Source organism: Lampris incognitus, chromosome 20 (assembly GCF_029633865.1).
Source record: "Lampris incognitus isolate fLamInc1 chromosome 20, fLamInc1.hap2, whole genome shotgun sequence".
Classification (NCBI taxonomy): Eukaryota; Metazoa; Chordata; class Actinopteri; order Lampriformes; family Lampridae; genus Lampris; species Lampris incognitus.
The window spans coordinates 24,308,356-24,323,576 of NC_079230.1; the positions used below are offsets into that span (position 1 = coordinate 24,308,356).

The 15,221-nt window shown below is 44.3% G+C and overlaps 1 protein-coding gene across 1 annotated transcript; it reads left to right on the forward strand.

Annotated features, from left to right (window-relative positions):
- The first annotated feature begins 1,604 nt into the window (after window positions 1-1,604).
- Window positions 1,605-11,116, forward strand: bcl6b (BCL6B transcription repressor). The gene is made up of 12 exons (XM_056300303.1): window positions 1,605-2,031; window positions 2,593-2,670; window positions 2,828-3,012; window positions 3,998-4,246; window positions 4,434-4,580; window positions 4,982-5,168; window positions 5,385-5,587; window positions 6,024-6,130; window positions 6,292-6,435; window positions 7,000-7,130; window positions 8,024-8,161; window positions 9,931-11,116. The coding sequence occupies exons 3-12, from the start codon at window positions 2,834-2,836 to the stop codon at window positions 10,069-10,071; spliced, it is 1,626 nt and encodes a 541-aa protein (XP_056156278.1). The 5' UTR covers window positions 1,605-2,031; window positions 2,593-2,670; window positions 2,828-2,833; the 3' UTR covers window positions 10,072-11,116.
- The last annotated feature ends 4,105 nt before the right edge of the window (window positions 11,117-15,221 follow it).

Genomic DNA, 15,221 nt, shown 5'->3' on the forward strand with positions numbered 1-15,221 from the left:
TGTGAACCCAAGGCCACTCTGAGGCTGACGTAACCTTCCGCTTGTTTTTTAGTTATTGGTGACCTCTGACCCCTTGTCCACCTTCCTCCATCAACCCCCCCCTCCCCTTCCATAGCAGCTCATCTCCCCCGCCCTTGTCTCCAGCCTAGTTTATTATTGACGGATGTCCTGCGCGGGCGTCTTCATTCAGGTCTGTGAGCTGCCTTGCAGGATGCGTTCAGAGGTCTCTCTGTGCGCGCCCGTGTGTGTGTGTGTTTGTTTTTGGACTTTTATCTTTGTGAGCATGGATCACAGAACCATTTCGAGTTGGTCGGGCCCATCAGTCCCCCCCCCACACACACACACGTACAAAAACTCCACCACCCAACCCGGTTTCTACCTGACTTTGAGCCAACTTGACTTCCGGAGCCACTTATACGATCTTTATGAGAAGAGTAAGGCCTAACGTACAGAATTTAAAAAGAAACGTCAAACTCACCACTGCTCTTTAAATACTACCGAAGAACTATCACCATCTGTCGTGCTGGATGGAGTCCCTGGCAATCCCCATAACATCTACCTTTGCCACAAAAAACAAATCCCTGACAGCAGTTCACTTTCACAGGAATTGCCTGGATTACTTTACAGTTATTCAAATATTCAGTTAAAGCTAGCTAGATAAAAAAAATTCGATTCGCGTCACATGACCCAATTAGCCAATAGATTTTTAGATAACGGGATCTATTGCTTTCTGATAGGCTGTGTGGGGGGCACACAGGGAAGCGGTATATGATATAATATGGATACGGATGGTTTCTATTTTTACATGTTTGATGTTCAAAAGCAGGTAGGGCCCCGCCGGTTGTGCGGTCCACGTGTGAGGGCCAATTTGAGTTTTTAACCATCAAAGTGAGGAAATCCCTGCAGAGCAAGGCCATGTTGACCGGTCCTCGCTTCTTTAAGGGTCTATTTCAGGGTTAGCGCTTGGGGTTTAGGGTTAAGGTTAGGCGCGTAATTCTGATGGTTTAAGGTCAGGGTTAAGGTGCAAGGGAATTAGGGGGTCAAAGATAAAAGTACAAGTGTGCGTGTCGGTTCCTGCACATCTGTCCACTACATTTCTATCAGCCGCGGAGGTGGAGGTTGTTTTTCACAACCAAGAAAAGGTATCTCCCATCAAAACCCATCGACCCCCCCCCCCACCACCACCACCACTCTCGCTTCCTTCCTCCAAATCCCCTTCACACGTCGCCCGTCCGCTCAGGCAGAAAGCCAGCGGTTTCCGGAGAAACGAGAAGCCCCCCGTAAATCCCGCGTTCACCCGAATCCGTCACACACATTTGCGGAGAATCTCGACGCGGGGACGCGCTTTCAGATTGAATCAGTGCGAGCGCAGCCTCGCCGCTGACAAGACCGCAAGCGGAAACGCCACGAGTGGGCCGAACACGAGAGACGCGTAGTAGCGGTAGTTTGAATGAAACCCACTTCCAACTCATATGGCAACGTCCCAGTTTTTGGGGGCAGTTTGTTTGTCTAACAAACGGGCACTCCTCCAGCTTCCTCTCTTGTCAGCTTCCTATAGCGTTGTTGTTTTGGGGGGGGGGGGCTTTGCTCCGGCTTGCTCCTGGATAGCCAGGCACGTACCTCATTTCCCCCAAGGGTCCTCATATATATATTTTTTCAACGCGACACACACAAAAAAAAAATATCACGCCGTGACTTCCTGTCATTACTCCGCGCAAAGAGCTGCGGGGTTAGAAAAACTAATCGCCCACTAAAAATACTTGGAGCCCAGGGCCCGCGCCGGGGCTTTTTCCTGCGCCGTTTCCAGGGTACGCGTGGGCCGTTGAGGAAAGAGGAAACGAGCCGCTCCGATCGCACGGGGGCTTCCTGCGCGACATTATAAAGAGTCCCCTCCCTGCGAGACTCCCCCTGCAGTCTCACCCAGAAGCCAGCGGAGGCCGTCGCTATCCTTTACCGGAGACGTCTTGAGATCAACGGCGAGGAGCTTGACGTCGCCGAGGGGCACTTTAGTTCTCGTCCCTGCTGGTCGGGGTGAGTGGCGAGGCGATTTTTCCTCAATCTGGGGCTTTTTCTTCTTCTTCTTCTCCCTGCAGATGTTTTGTCTTTGTCTGTCAGCCGCTTATCTGGATTGCTGTTATTGACTTAACGTTGTTGTTTGTGAGATGGGACTGTGTTTGGGATCTTGCTGTACCCCTCCCCCTCCCCCCTATTGCTGATTTATGTATCATTTAGACTTCACTCAGAAGCAGACGTTTGATTTTGAGTTGAATCATATCTGAAAAAAGGATCTTCAGCAAATTGGAGCATGACCTTTTTTTCATTCAGATATCTCCCAATACACTAAAGAGACTGCGGTAATTAATGTACAAAAGGGGAAAAATGCAAAACTGGGTTTAAGATACACCCACAACAAGTTGTAATGCCTGGCGTGACTTGATGCAGGCTTGAGTAAATATTCTTACTTCAGAGTTTTGCACCTTAGTGGAAAAACTGCACAAATATTCAACAAGTGCAATATTGTTAGTAGTAGGGCTTAACTTACATAACAAACTGGATCATGTTAATGTTTTTTTCCCCCTCTTTCTTATGCAGGTACGAGTAGGGAGCTGGTCTCACCTAACAGATGTGTCTGGGACACTCCAGTCTTTCTATTTTGTCCATTACACACAAGTAGGTCTCTACTGCACACCAGACAATATACCATCACACCAGTATATCTACAGTTAAATCCACACATTGTGTTGTTTTCATGCACAACATCCTATCAAACTCTTAGTTCTGATTTTTTTTTCTTCTGACTTTTTTTTCACGCTTTCTTCTACTTAAGCTGAGCATGATGGAGGAGGTGGAAGGACATGGGGCTGAGGGATACGTGAAAGAGTTCACCCGTCATTCCAGCGACGTCCTGCTGAACCTCAATGAGTTGCGGCACAGGAACTTCCTGACCGATGCCACCCTGGTGGTCGGCGCCGTCCACTTACGGGCACACTGTGCCGTCCTGGTCGCCTGCAGGTACACAAGCCTCCTATCTCCTGCCGTCCTTCGTCGAGCTGTCTGGTCTCATTCTGGTTTTCAAGCCCTCCTTGGGAGCTTTTCTTTTCCAGCTCTTTTGTTTCTGCCATCCTGCCTTTGTTTCCCTCCCTCTTACCAGAACTTTCTCAGTCTGTCCGTCCTCGACTTGTGCAGCAGCTTTCCCCTTTGTTACACTCCCTTTCCTCCAATTTTTCCTGTTTTGTACTTGGGACACTCATCATCCTCTCTTTACGATCTCCTTCAGTCCTTTTACCTTCATTATATGGCATGATTCAGCCTTCAGTCAATAATCTGATATACAGATGAGTAATCATGACAGATGATGTTTTCCTGTCTTTTTCTAATATCATTTATCAATATGATTATTATTATTCATTAATATATGATAAACTTTATATGACTATATACTCTGTGCCTCCAGTTGGGGGCATGGGATTAAGTGGTCGGTACAGTGGCCCCTGGTCCAACTAAAAGAAAACTATACCTATGTCCAGCTATTCATACTACATACTGATAGTGTGCCAATTATAATATGCCTGATGTTAGTATGAATGTTTATTATGTGAAAGGTATTATGTGCATGCATAATACATAGACAGAAATATTAAGTATGACGCGTATGGTCACCAAACAATGAAAACATTCCCATTTCTGTCAAATACTAGGCCTAAATGATAGATATTGCAGTGTTGCTTTATATTTCTGTGTATATATGCTTATAATTACATGCATACAAGGTATATATCATCAAATGTGTCATGTGTGATATATGTAGTATGCAGTGTATACTGCATTCTACGTACTGAACAGCATGCCCTAATAGTATGCAAAATACCCTACATAGTTTAAGCATGCAGAATGAACCGTTTGTGCTAACACTGTTTATCTTGCCAAAGGACTCTGGTCAGAGGACATCCTTACCAATTATCTGTCCACCCCCCTCTTCCCCTTCTCTCTCTCCCAGTGGGTTTTTCTACTCTATGTACTCACGGCGTGTGCTGCTGCAGGGACGTGAAGGAGGCACGGAGCAGCTGATGACCGTGTCCCTCCCCAACACACTGGACCCGTCCAGTGTTTCCCTGCTGTTGGATTTCATGTACACCTCTCGCCTACCTCTGACCCCGCGCAGCGTCCCCGGGGTGCTGGCTGTGGCCACCTACCTGCAGATGGACCATGTGGCCGACACCTGCCGGGCCTTCATGCAGCTGCATAGGTGAGGGGAAGGGGGGGGCAGCACAGCATTGTCCTGGTCAGCAAGCGAACAGGATACAACTCCAGGCACTCATGAGGAAGAACCCCATCTGTCAAAGACATTACAGATGTGCATGATTATAATGTTTATAAAACATGTGCAGAGTTGACCGTTTCTTTTGTGCGTTGTTTTTGGGTTTTTTTTGCAGGGATAAGATGAGTGCAGCATTCCTTCATTTGGAGCTGGACTCCAGGGTGCCTGTGGCATCCGTAGCCCCCAAAGGAGGTGACCTGCCCAATCCATCCCCCCGAACCGTCCTCCGAGCCCCCCTCCACCCAGCAGCAGATGCAGCAAAGTGAGTGGAGGAATGTGTTCATATTGCTGATAAGGATTTCTTGACTAATAGTTAATGAAATTCTCAAGTAAAACAATTTTCAATATTCAAGCTTGTGCCCTCATTGCACTCTTATCTATGTTGTTTTAGATAAAGATGATGTGAAATTACATAAAATAGTAAATGACGTAAAGTTGAAAAAGTTTCAAGTGTATCCTACATGTGTATGTGTATATGTGTGTGTGTGCGTGCGTGCGTGCGTGTGTGTGTGTGTGTGTGTGTGTGTGTGTGTGTGTGCGCGCACGCGCGCGCGTGTGTGTGTGCATTACACCGGTGTGTCCGCTTGTGTGATTGTTTGCATTTGCCTTTTGTCTGTTGATAAGTTTAGCCTATTGCAACACTTCCTTTGTTTCTCTATTAAGAGTCCCTGCGGACATTGGGGTCTCTGCCAAGCCAGGGGCTTTCCCGACCCACGAGTCTGGGTCACAGGCGCTGAAACGACAGGCCGGTTTGCCCCTCTCGGCCGACCCGTCTCAATCCCCAGACAGCCCCTGCCGTTCCAGCGGCCAGCCCAACTCCCCATCCGAATCCAGCACCTGCAGCATCATGGTACGCACGCCAGCCTTCAAGACCTACACTTGACACTGTAACAGCAGATGTAGTTGGTTTTAAATGTAAAAACAAACAGTTTATGCTGTTTTGAATACTTGTTGTCACTAAATACTAGCAACACAACTGCTCACTTTACTTTTTATTCAGCCTCCTAATAAGCGCCATGCTGAAGTAAATGTAAGGAAATTAATTTTTTCTTTTTTTCTAATTCAGAGTGATATCAAACCTACACCAGACCCAAAGGCCTGCAACTGGAAGAAGTACAAGTACATAGTCCTGAACCCTCTCTGTGCTGTTAGCACGGTGAAGGAGGAGGAACCGGAGGAACAGCAAACGCCCATCTCTGATCAGACAGACCCGAAAACCAAAACTTCAGCAGAGGGATGGCCTGGAGAAGTGCCTGGTCAGATTGATAGGTATGATTTATGATTATAAAAGTTATGAAAATAAATACTTTCAATTGGGTGTTAAATGAAAAAATAATCTAAATCAAGTTTGAGTTAGTGTTTAGAAATCATCATCAGAAATCAGTTTATCCGCCAATACACTGATCATGAGATGCACACAGCTCACACAAACATACAGCTTACACACAAACCCACAACCTGACACACAAACACACAGTTTATATACAGTTAACACATAAGGTAGGATGTTACAAGGAGCGTACAACATACATACCACACTAGACAGAAGAAGATAATGATGATAATAATATTAATAGTGATAATAATTAATATAAACAAATAAAACAGTGCAAACAATATTTGGTGGTCATGCATTAGTTTTATGAAATTTATTTCATGGTCATTTTCATGTTAATAAAAAGAGGGGGGGGGATTTCTGTATCAGACAGGGGCAGGCCTCCTGCTACGAGGGTTCTGGCCGAGCCCCTCCCCTGGGGTCTCCCCCCTCTGTGGAACCCACAATGGACCCGTCCATGTACAAGGAGGAATCAGGTAGGCGCCAATCACAGCAAAGATATGAACTGAGCAGCCATTAAATGTCACATACTGCAAACCGTCTGAAATTATAGCATCAAAAAGTATGATCATACACAGTGCCCTGGTGTTTTTCAGCATGATAATGTTCATATTTTCTCTTTCCTCTTCCTCTTCAGTCTCACCTTGCTCCATTTTCCCCAAGCCCTGCCTGGCTGAACCAGCAGCTGTCCATCATGGCCAACACACAATTAAACATGAGAGCTACTACACACAATACTGTTATTCTGGCAGCCTCGGTGGCACCAAAACTGTCTGCGCAGGTGAGGTAGTAAAGACATGAACATAGCCATAAAACATTTCATTGGCAAAATTGACACTGCTATCAGATTATCTGACCACTCAGATGTTCTGATTATCTTGATTTCTGATTTGCACAGTAGATGACAGTGACGTTTCCATTTAACCCTTCTAAACTTAGCACAAAAACTAAGGAAATTTGTGTTTGGTAGATTATTTCTTTGTTGTAACAATGCTTCTTGGCAATAAATCTTATATCAGGCACCTGATTGTCAGCACCTGGGGCACCAGAAGCTCAAAACAAGAGTCAATAGCAACAGCAAAATAAGCTGTTTGGCATGTGGCCCCATTTAAAAGGGAAATAAACAGGCTTTCCAACGGTATAAGATTTATTGCCAAGAAGCATTGTTACAACGAAGAAATAATCTACCAAAAGCAAATTTTCTTACTTTTTGTGCTAAGTATATATATCTGTGTATTTATAGATAGATGGAAAGCCAGGAGGAACATTGATATTTTTAATGCAACTTTAGATAAGGCCTTGATGTTGTGAACCAGTAAACTGACGGTGACCTTTGCCCTGGCAGGTGACAAACCCTACCGCTGCAATGTGTGTGGCGCTCAGTTCAACCGACCAGCCAACCTGAAGACTCACTCTCGTATCCACTCTGGAGAGAAACCTTATCGCTGTGACACCTGCAGCGCACGATTCGTTCAAGTGAGCTCTAACTCTGTGTGTGTGTGTGTGTGTGTGTGTGTGTGTGTGTGTGTGTGTGCACATGTATTCTAGCAGAGAAGGAAGCAAAACAGACTTCTTCAAACTTCTTCTGAAATGGCTTGTTGATCACTTAATGGAGTAAAGTTAGGGAACAGCCAGCAGAGAAAGGGGACATTGCAGCAACTATATTTAGCATTTTAGATCAGCTCTGCCCCGGAGATTGTTTAATGAAGGCGTTTTTTTTATTCATATCGATTGTAGAATGATTTCCTATGGAATGATTTGCTGAGATTAAGGTCCACATAGGAAATAAGTGGGAGTTTTTGTGGGATCCTTGATGACTTTATAGAGTAACTAAACTGTAGTCCATTTTAGTGAGTTTGCTGACATCTACAGTTTAAAAACCAAGTAAAGATTAAAAACATGGCAGGCTGGTCTTGGTACTCTGTGATGTTAGCATAGCAGGATAAACATGGCTGCACCTAATAATAATAATAACATCAATAATGGTTCTGTTGGATGAATTTGTACCAAAGCATTTGAACCAGCATTTACAGTACTATTGACAATTCTTTGTGCTGGCTTTGTCTGTCTGTCAGTGCTGATAGATGTGCTGGCACACCTAAATCAAACGGCCATTATTAATGTTATTAGGTGCAACTGTGTTTATCCTGCTATACTTACATCACAGAGTACCAAGACCAGCCTGCCATGTTTTTAACATCTACATGGTTTATAACCGTTAGATGTCAGCAAGCTCCCTAAAATGGGCTTGAGTTTAGTTTAAAATGCATGTATTATGTACTATACATTTCAACAAAGTAAAAACCCGTGAAGTGAGTCCACCTTTTCTTACCTCAGTTCTTACCGTGTATGTTGTGTCGGTACTCCAGGTGGCCCATCTCAGGGCTCATGTTCTGATCCATACGGGGGAGAAGCCCTACCCATGTCACACCTGTGGCACCCGCTTCCGCCACCTGCAGACCCTGAAGAGTCACCTGCGCATCCACACCGGAGAGAAGCCCTACACCGTGAGTCCACACGGCGCTCTTATGGGAAAGAGTTTTTTTTTTCCAACCTGGTCTTATTCTCATAGTATTTTTCATCATTCCTATTGGGTAGTAGTTGTTTTTTGCTTCACAATGGTATTAGTAGGGCAAACTAACATACAGGTTAAATTTACCTCATACAAGTCCAGTTTATCTAAACCTCTTATTTGTTAATGAAAATTTTAAGTTTATTGGCTGAAATTAAAAAGTAAAGATATTTAATGAAATACCAGAACTACAACTTGCGAAACTAGCTACCGTACTTAACCTGTTATATACCTATTATTGCCCTTTTGTATCTGTTTAAGTCGGAGAGTACTGCTGGCATCGTGCGTCGTCTCCCTCTTGTAGTCCTTCCCCTTCCCATCCACCCCTGTATATCTGTGTTACGTTTATCTGTTGTCTTGTTTCACCCAGTTTATTGTAAAGCGACTTTGAGTGTTAGAAAGGTGCTTTATGAGATTGATTTATTATTATTCTAAGATTTGGATTTTCCTCATGAAATCTCACCAATGTAGACTTAACAGTTTTTGTGTGCGTGCATAATAGTTCAAGTACGGTAGTGTGGTAACTGTAGGAAAGTAGAGGGACAATCTGCCGAGAGCTGACACCACATAACAGTATTTTGTGGCGTCCGAGGTGATTTCCCGCAATGTGAACTGCGCTTGTCTGGGCCAAGCAAGCCGAGGCTGACGACTCCCAGAACTCCGGCAGCTTGAGAGAAACCGCATTAGTTGTCATGATCATAAAGGGTTGTCCCTGGAAACGCCCAGCAGACAAACGTCGAGGTCACCAATGTGGTAACTACAGGAAAGTAGAGACGGACAATTTATCTCATTGACTACACGAACGCGTGTGTCATTTATTCTTCTGTACAAAATCACCATCTCAGCAACATGGCGCTGCGCCAACCAGCCTAGTCCTCGCTCTGCCCTCTCAACTCGGAAACCCTTTCTTAAAGGGCCGGTGTCTACCAATTATGCTGAATTGTGCCCATATAGGAGGGTTTCCGTGCAACGTCATCACAGAGGTGCTTGTGCAACTAAGGGGCAGAAAGCAGCTACAGCGCAGGGATTTTAACCAAGATAGAGCTCAGATACAGCAGAGATGACACGCAGTTGTTATGCAATAAACTACACAAGCCGCCAAAAGGATGGGTGGAAAATTTTCAACATTCCCAAGGGGTCACATGTTGAACATTTTCATTGTTGAACCGCTTTGGTAGCTCTCAAAAGATTATGCATCTCATAATCTTTTGAGAGCTAGCAAAGTGGTTTTGCCCCCTGGCTGCGCACGCACCCAGTGATGTTTGTAAACAGGAAACCCGTCTATAGTCTGCTACAGTAGCTCATTTCTACACATTGTTGTTCCGGTATTCAATTCAATGATTTTACTTTGAATTTCGGCTAGTGAATTTCAATCTTTAACTTTGTTTTCATTTACAAATAATGTTTAGATAAACTGGACTTGTTTGAGGTAAATTGAACCTGTATTTTAGTTTGTGCTACTGACGCCATTGTGAAGCAGAGTGTCTGTCTGGACTCGGGTATGTAAAATACTACAACAATCAAGAGGAATGATAAAAATTACTACAAAAATAAGACCCAGGTTGAAAAAAACCTAACTTTCCATTAACATTAACCTATAGCACGCTCTTAAACTACAAAATAGCAAGTACTACTCGCACCTGCGCTGAAATTGATATAACCTTTGCTAATTGCCCTCTGACCTTTTGACCCCCGCTCCCTCAGTGTGAGAAGTGCGACCTACACTTCCGCCATAAGAGCCAACTTCGCCTCCACCTACGGCAGAAGCACGGGGCCATCACCAACACCAAGGTCCGCTACAAGATCCTGACCGAGCCCTACCAACCCATCATTCAGGCCTGCTGAGACGCCTTCACCTCCAGCTTCATGTGTCAGCGTTGGTTTGTCATCAGTGTCAGAGGCGGATGAAATCCGTTTCATAGTCTGAAATTAGACCCATTTTGGAAGTACATCTACTGCTTCACGTTCCATTCGCTTTCCTCTGAAAATGAACGCAACACTCAAACGAATGGTGACTTTATGAAATTGACCCGCTGGTTAGGTAGACATCTTAGAGTAAACTCCTAACTCCTGGAGGTGTAGGCGTACAAGTATGAAATGATTATGCAATCGTTTAAAAAGAAAATATACACTTATGAGAAGGTGCTTTCGAAGAAGGAGATAGAGACACTTGGAAACAGGGCTATTATAGCGAGGCTGATGGCGTGTGCGAAACACACTTGTGTGAAGACGTTTGCCATTGATTAGAAACTGTCAAAGAGAGGCTTGGATGGTTTTCTACACTACAGTTGGTTTTGTGCAATGTGTAACTGAGGGTTAGTGAAGAGAGAAAGAAGGGAACAAGACAGATGTGGAGAGGAGAGTGATACATCTGTGTAGTGTACACAATGTAAAGGTAGGTAAATGGATTGAAAGATGGATGAAGTGACGTTAGGGGACGGGAGTGGTAGCGACAGAATGAGCAAGTTATTTAAAATGCTGGACTTTAAGTAGGATGAGACACCTAATTTTATCATGTGAGATTTAAAAAAGAACGTTGAAATGAAATGTCAAGGCCAGGGGTCTTCTGCGTGCTGAAAAACAAAAATCAGGACTAGTGAGTAGTTTTAATTTTCCTTCATATTTAAAGAGAAAGTCTGTTAATGTATGTAATTGGCATTGTGTTGAATGGTAACTGTATTACCAGGTCCAAGCAGGCAAAGGACTTTGTTGTCTTGTACAGAAAAAGTGTGGAATATGAAATGTGTTTTGTCTTTTTTTTCCAAGAGACAAAAATGTTGATAAGGCAACTAGAAGAAATGGGAAAAGGGACGGATTTGTATGGAGTTCTTTTGCTGGACAAAGAATGGGTTTTATACACTTTAAATTAAATAAATCAAATCATTTTGAACGTTGGCGGGTGGCCCATCATTTAATATATACTATATATCCATTGAGGTGAGGTCAGTAACAAGTGTGACAGTGTACGACACCGGATGTGTAGACTCGCTAGCCCGTTGGCTAGCGGGTCCGACCCTTTAGCTGACTGGTCAGCGCCGTCACCCGTGGTGCGGTTCGATCCCGCCTGCTCTCTGATTTCGCACTACATTTGGTCAGCGCTAACCAGTCAACAAAAAGGTCGGACCCGTTAGCCAACGGACTAGCGAGTCTACACATCCGGTGTCGCACACTGTTACGCAAGTATGGCTGAAACGTCTACAGAGGGACACAGAAACCCAAGAAGAAGAAGAAGAAGAAAAAAAACCAGTTTTGTTTAGTCTGTGCTGGACGTGTTTGTAAAAACGTCTCCAAAAATAATTTATCTTGTTGTTACGTCTTGTCCTAAAGGACGCCGTTTTCTACGGAGGCCCGATAGAAACCGCCACGAGTCACACTTTCCGGCTCTTTTCTCCTTGCTCGAGTTCCTTCCTCTCGTTAACTTGCTCTTACAACCCGCGAATCGTGTCTTGCACCGGCGTGTCGAAAGTGACCCGCAAAAAAGAAAAAAAGATTTTAAAAAAAGCAACACTTATTACACTTTGTTTTTCCGGGTGTTGGTGTGGAAACAATGAATTGTAACGCACCTGTTTCCGGCAGGACCCTAATAGGGGGCGCACACACTGCCACCCGGCCACGTGTGTGCCACTGGTGCTTCCTGGGGTGATGTCGTACTGTGTGTGCGTGCGTGTGTGTGTGTGTGTGTGTGTGTGTTCACAGGCCCCTGTTGAACTCTCCCACCCTCTGTCATCCCTCTTTTCCTGTCGACTGATACGTTGTGGCGGGTTGAGCTCATTGTCTGCTTAGCAGACAAACGTTGGAAGGGAGAGGGGACTTTCCACCCCCCATCACACACACACACTACAAGATGGTCAATATGAATATATATGTACATTGTCCCTGGTGTGATCAGCTTGATTTGAGGCAAAGGAGACGTCTAAGTCATCTCCAATAAAGTCCCAATTGGTTCAAAGTGGACTTCAGACCCCACTTGACAGATTCCCACATTTTGTTCCTGTTACATCTTCCATTTTTAATTCATTGAAACCTTTTTTTTCTCCCTTCGCTGACACAATACATTTGACACGTGATGCAAAAGAGAAAAATTATTCAAGAGCCTTCATTTTTCCAGAATGACAGCCTTACACTTCTCATATACAGAAGTATTCACACCCCCAGTGTCATATAAGATAGGACTTTATTAACCTCCTTGCGGCTTAATGTAGAAATGATCAAGTCCTCAAAAAATACTTAATATGTTCAAATAAGTGAGACCATGAACTACAATTTGTAGTTCTGTATCTATATCTGTACGTCTGTGGCCAACACTTTTAAATAAAGGCCTTTGGCCGCAATGACAGCTGTGAATCTAATCGGGTACGTCCGTCTGAGCTTTGCAGTTATATTCTGACCTTTTTGCCCATTCTTCCGTTCATTCGATGTGCGGACCACATTGAAGGACATCAGTTTTCATGTCATAACGGCGATTGTTTCATTTCATTATTTCAAGCCATTCCTAAGTAGTTTTTGCTCTGTCTTTATCTTTGCCCAAAATGCAGATCTCCTGCAGACAGAAACACGGTTCTCAAGAGTTTGTCTTGATTTGATTCAGACCATTTTGTCCTTGACGATGACAATTTTTCCACTTCCTCTCGATGAAAGTCAACCCCCATAGCATGTAGCTGTCCCCAGGCGTGGTGTTAGTGGGGTCCAACAAAAACCTCAAGGGCAGAACTGGTGGAAGATGTTTCCAGGTCACAACGGAAGTGAAGGTGGATGAAGGCTGCGACAGAGGGCGGTCCCCAGTCATCTTGGTTCTCCATGCCATTGGACTCTGGCCACCCCCTGCCAAGGACCGTGTGGTGGCTGCAGGCGCATCAGCCTCTCCACGTAAAAAGCTGTCACGCGCAGGCGTCCTCTCATTATGTGGCTCCAGGATCGGCCTCTACGCCGACCTGAGGACCCATAACGACCCAGACGGAGGACGGTCCTACTCGACCCCAAGTGACCGCCGATGATGATGATGGTGGGGTGTTTACACTTTGTTTTCATGTATAGAAACTAAACTTAATCTCATCAAACCACAAAATGTCCTTTCAGAAGGTCTCAGATTTCACCTGGCCTTCGGCTAAACTCCAGACATGGCTGACCTTTCCCAGAGGTCGCTTCCTCATAGACAGCTTTCTGAGGAAGATGAATTTGTGAAGTGCTGAAGACAGCATTTATCTCTGGGCAGCCCCCCCACCCCAATCGATGAATGCCTGTGAGAATTTTATGTGGTTTCTTGATCTTTTTTCTGTGACCTTTCAGTCTGGTAGGGCAGCTTGATTTCAGCAATGATGATGTGATGATGTGTCATATTTTTTCCATTTTCACATAACTGACTTCACGGTGCTTCCAGGGAGGGGTCAAAGTTTTGTCAATCTTTTTACATACTTCTCCAAATGTTGGCCTCCAAACAACCTCGTCCCAAAACTCGATGACAGTTCTTTTGGTCATTAGACAGCCTGAACTTCCTTTTCAATGTGAGACTTCACAAAGTTGGTGAAATTCATTCACCGGATTCATGATCAACTTGGTGGATATTTTTTATTTAAATTTTATTTTTTTAATACTCAACTAAGTAACCTACAGAGTTTTATTTCTAACATGATTTTTAAGACATTTAAAAATCAGTTAAATTAAACAACATGGTTGGCTAATTGTTGGTGCATGGATGTATCATAGATGCCAACTGAATGAACCCATAGACCAGTCATGTCCACTCCTTTACTACAAAGCACAGTTCGAGATCACCAACCGGACACATGTGGACACCATCTCAACAGTAGTCCTCGACAGACAGACAGACAGACAGATAGACAGATAGATAGATAGATAGATAGATAGATAGATAGATAGATAGATAGATAGATAGATAGATATACAGAGACAGACAGACAGATAGCTAGATAGAGAGAGAGAGAGAGAGAGAGAGAGAGAGAGAGAGAGAGAGAGAGAGAGAGAGAGAGAGAGAGAGAGAGAGAGAGAGAGAGAGAGAGAGAGAGAGAGAGAGAGAGAGAGACAGACAGACAGACGGACAGACAGACAGATCACTGTCTAGGTAGGATGGATATTGGTACACATTACATCCAACAAACTAGACTCGCATAAATCAAAACAACACAAGAAAACACACTAACATAGAGACGAAGCAGAAAGAACTAACAAACAAGACAACACAGTCACAAACGACATAGCTTCTACTATTGCATTTATCCATAAATGCTCAGCTGAAAGTATTCAGTTATTTCTATTCCAGAAATGTTAAAGGTTGTGTCCCAGGTACTCACACTGAGGCCTTTTTTTCTCTCCCTGATGCTACTTTACAGCTAAAGACTGGACTGCTATCAGAATGGTTGCAACTATAAGTAATAAACTTTATTCGTGTAGCACCTTCCATAACAAGTTCAAAAACTGCTTTACAAAACAAGATAGAAACAGCAGCAGAGTTCAAAAAGACACAAAACACCATAAAAGAGCTAATAGGTGGACTGAATAAGAATACGACAAAAAAGACAGGGATAAAGGAGAGAATAACATGATGAGAGGGAATGAAGGCTGCCCTGTGATGGCCTGGCGGCCTGTCCAGGCTGTCTCCCCGCCTGTCACCCAATGACTGCTGGGATAGGCTCCAGCATCACCACGACCCTGAGAGCAGGATAAGCGGTTTGGATAATGGATGGATGGATGGATGGAATGAACGCTGCACTATGAGAAAGCCTGAGCTGCCTACTCCCCCTAGTGGTAACGCCTGGACACAGCATACTGACAAGCAGTGTCTCTTCAAACTGCTACTACTGCTACTACTACTACTACTACTACTACTACTACTAATTTCGGCCGTTCCCGTCAGGGGTCACCACAGCGGATCATCCGTTTCCATCTCTTCCTGTCCTCTGCATCTTCCTCTGTCACGCCAGCCACCTGCATGTTCTCCCTCACCACATCCATTAACCTCTTCTTTGGCCTTCCCCTTC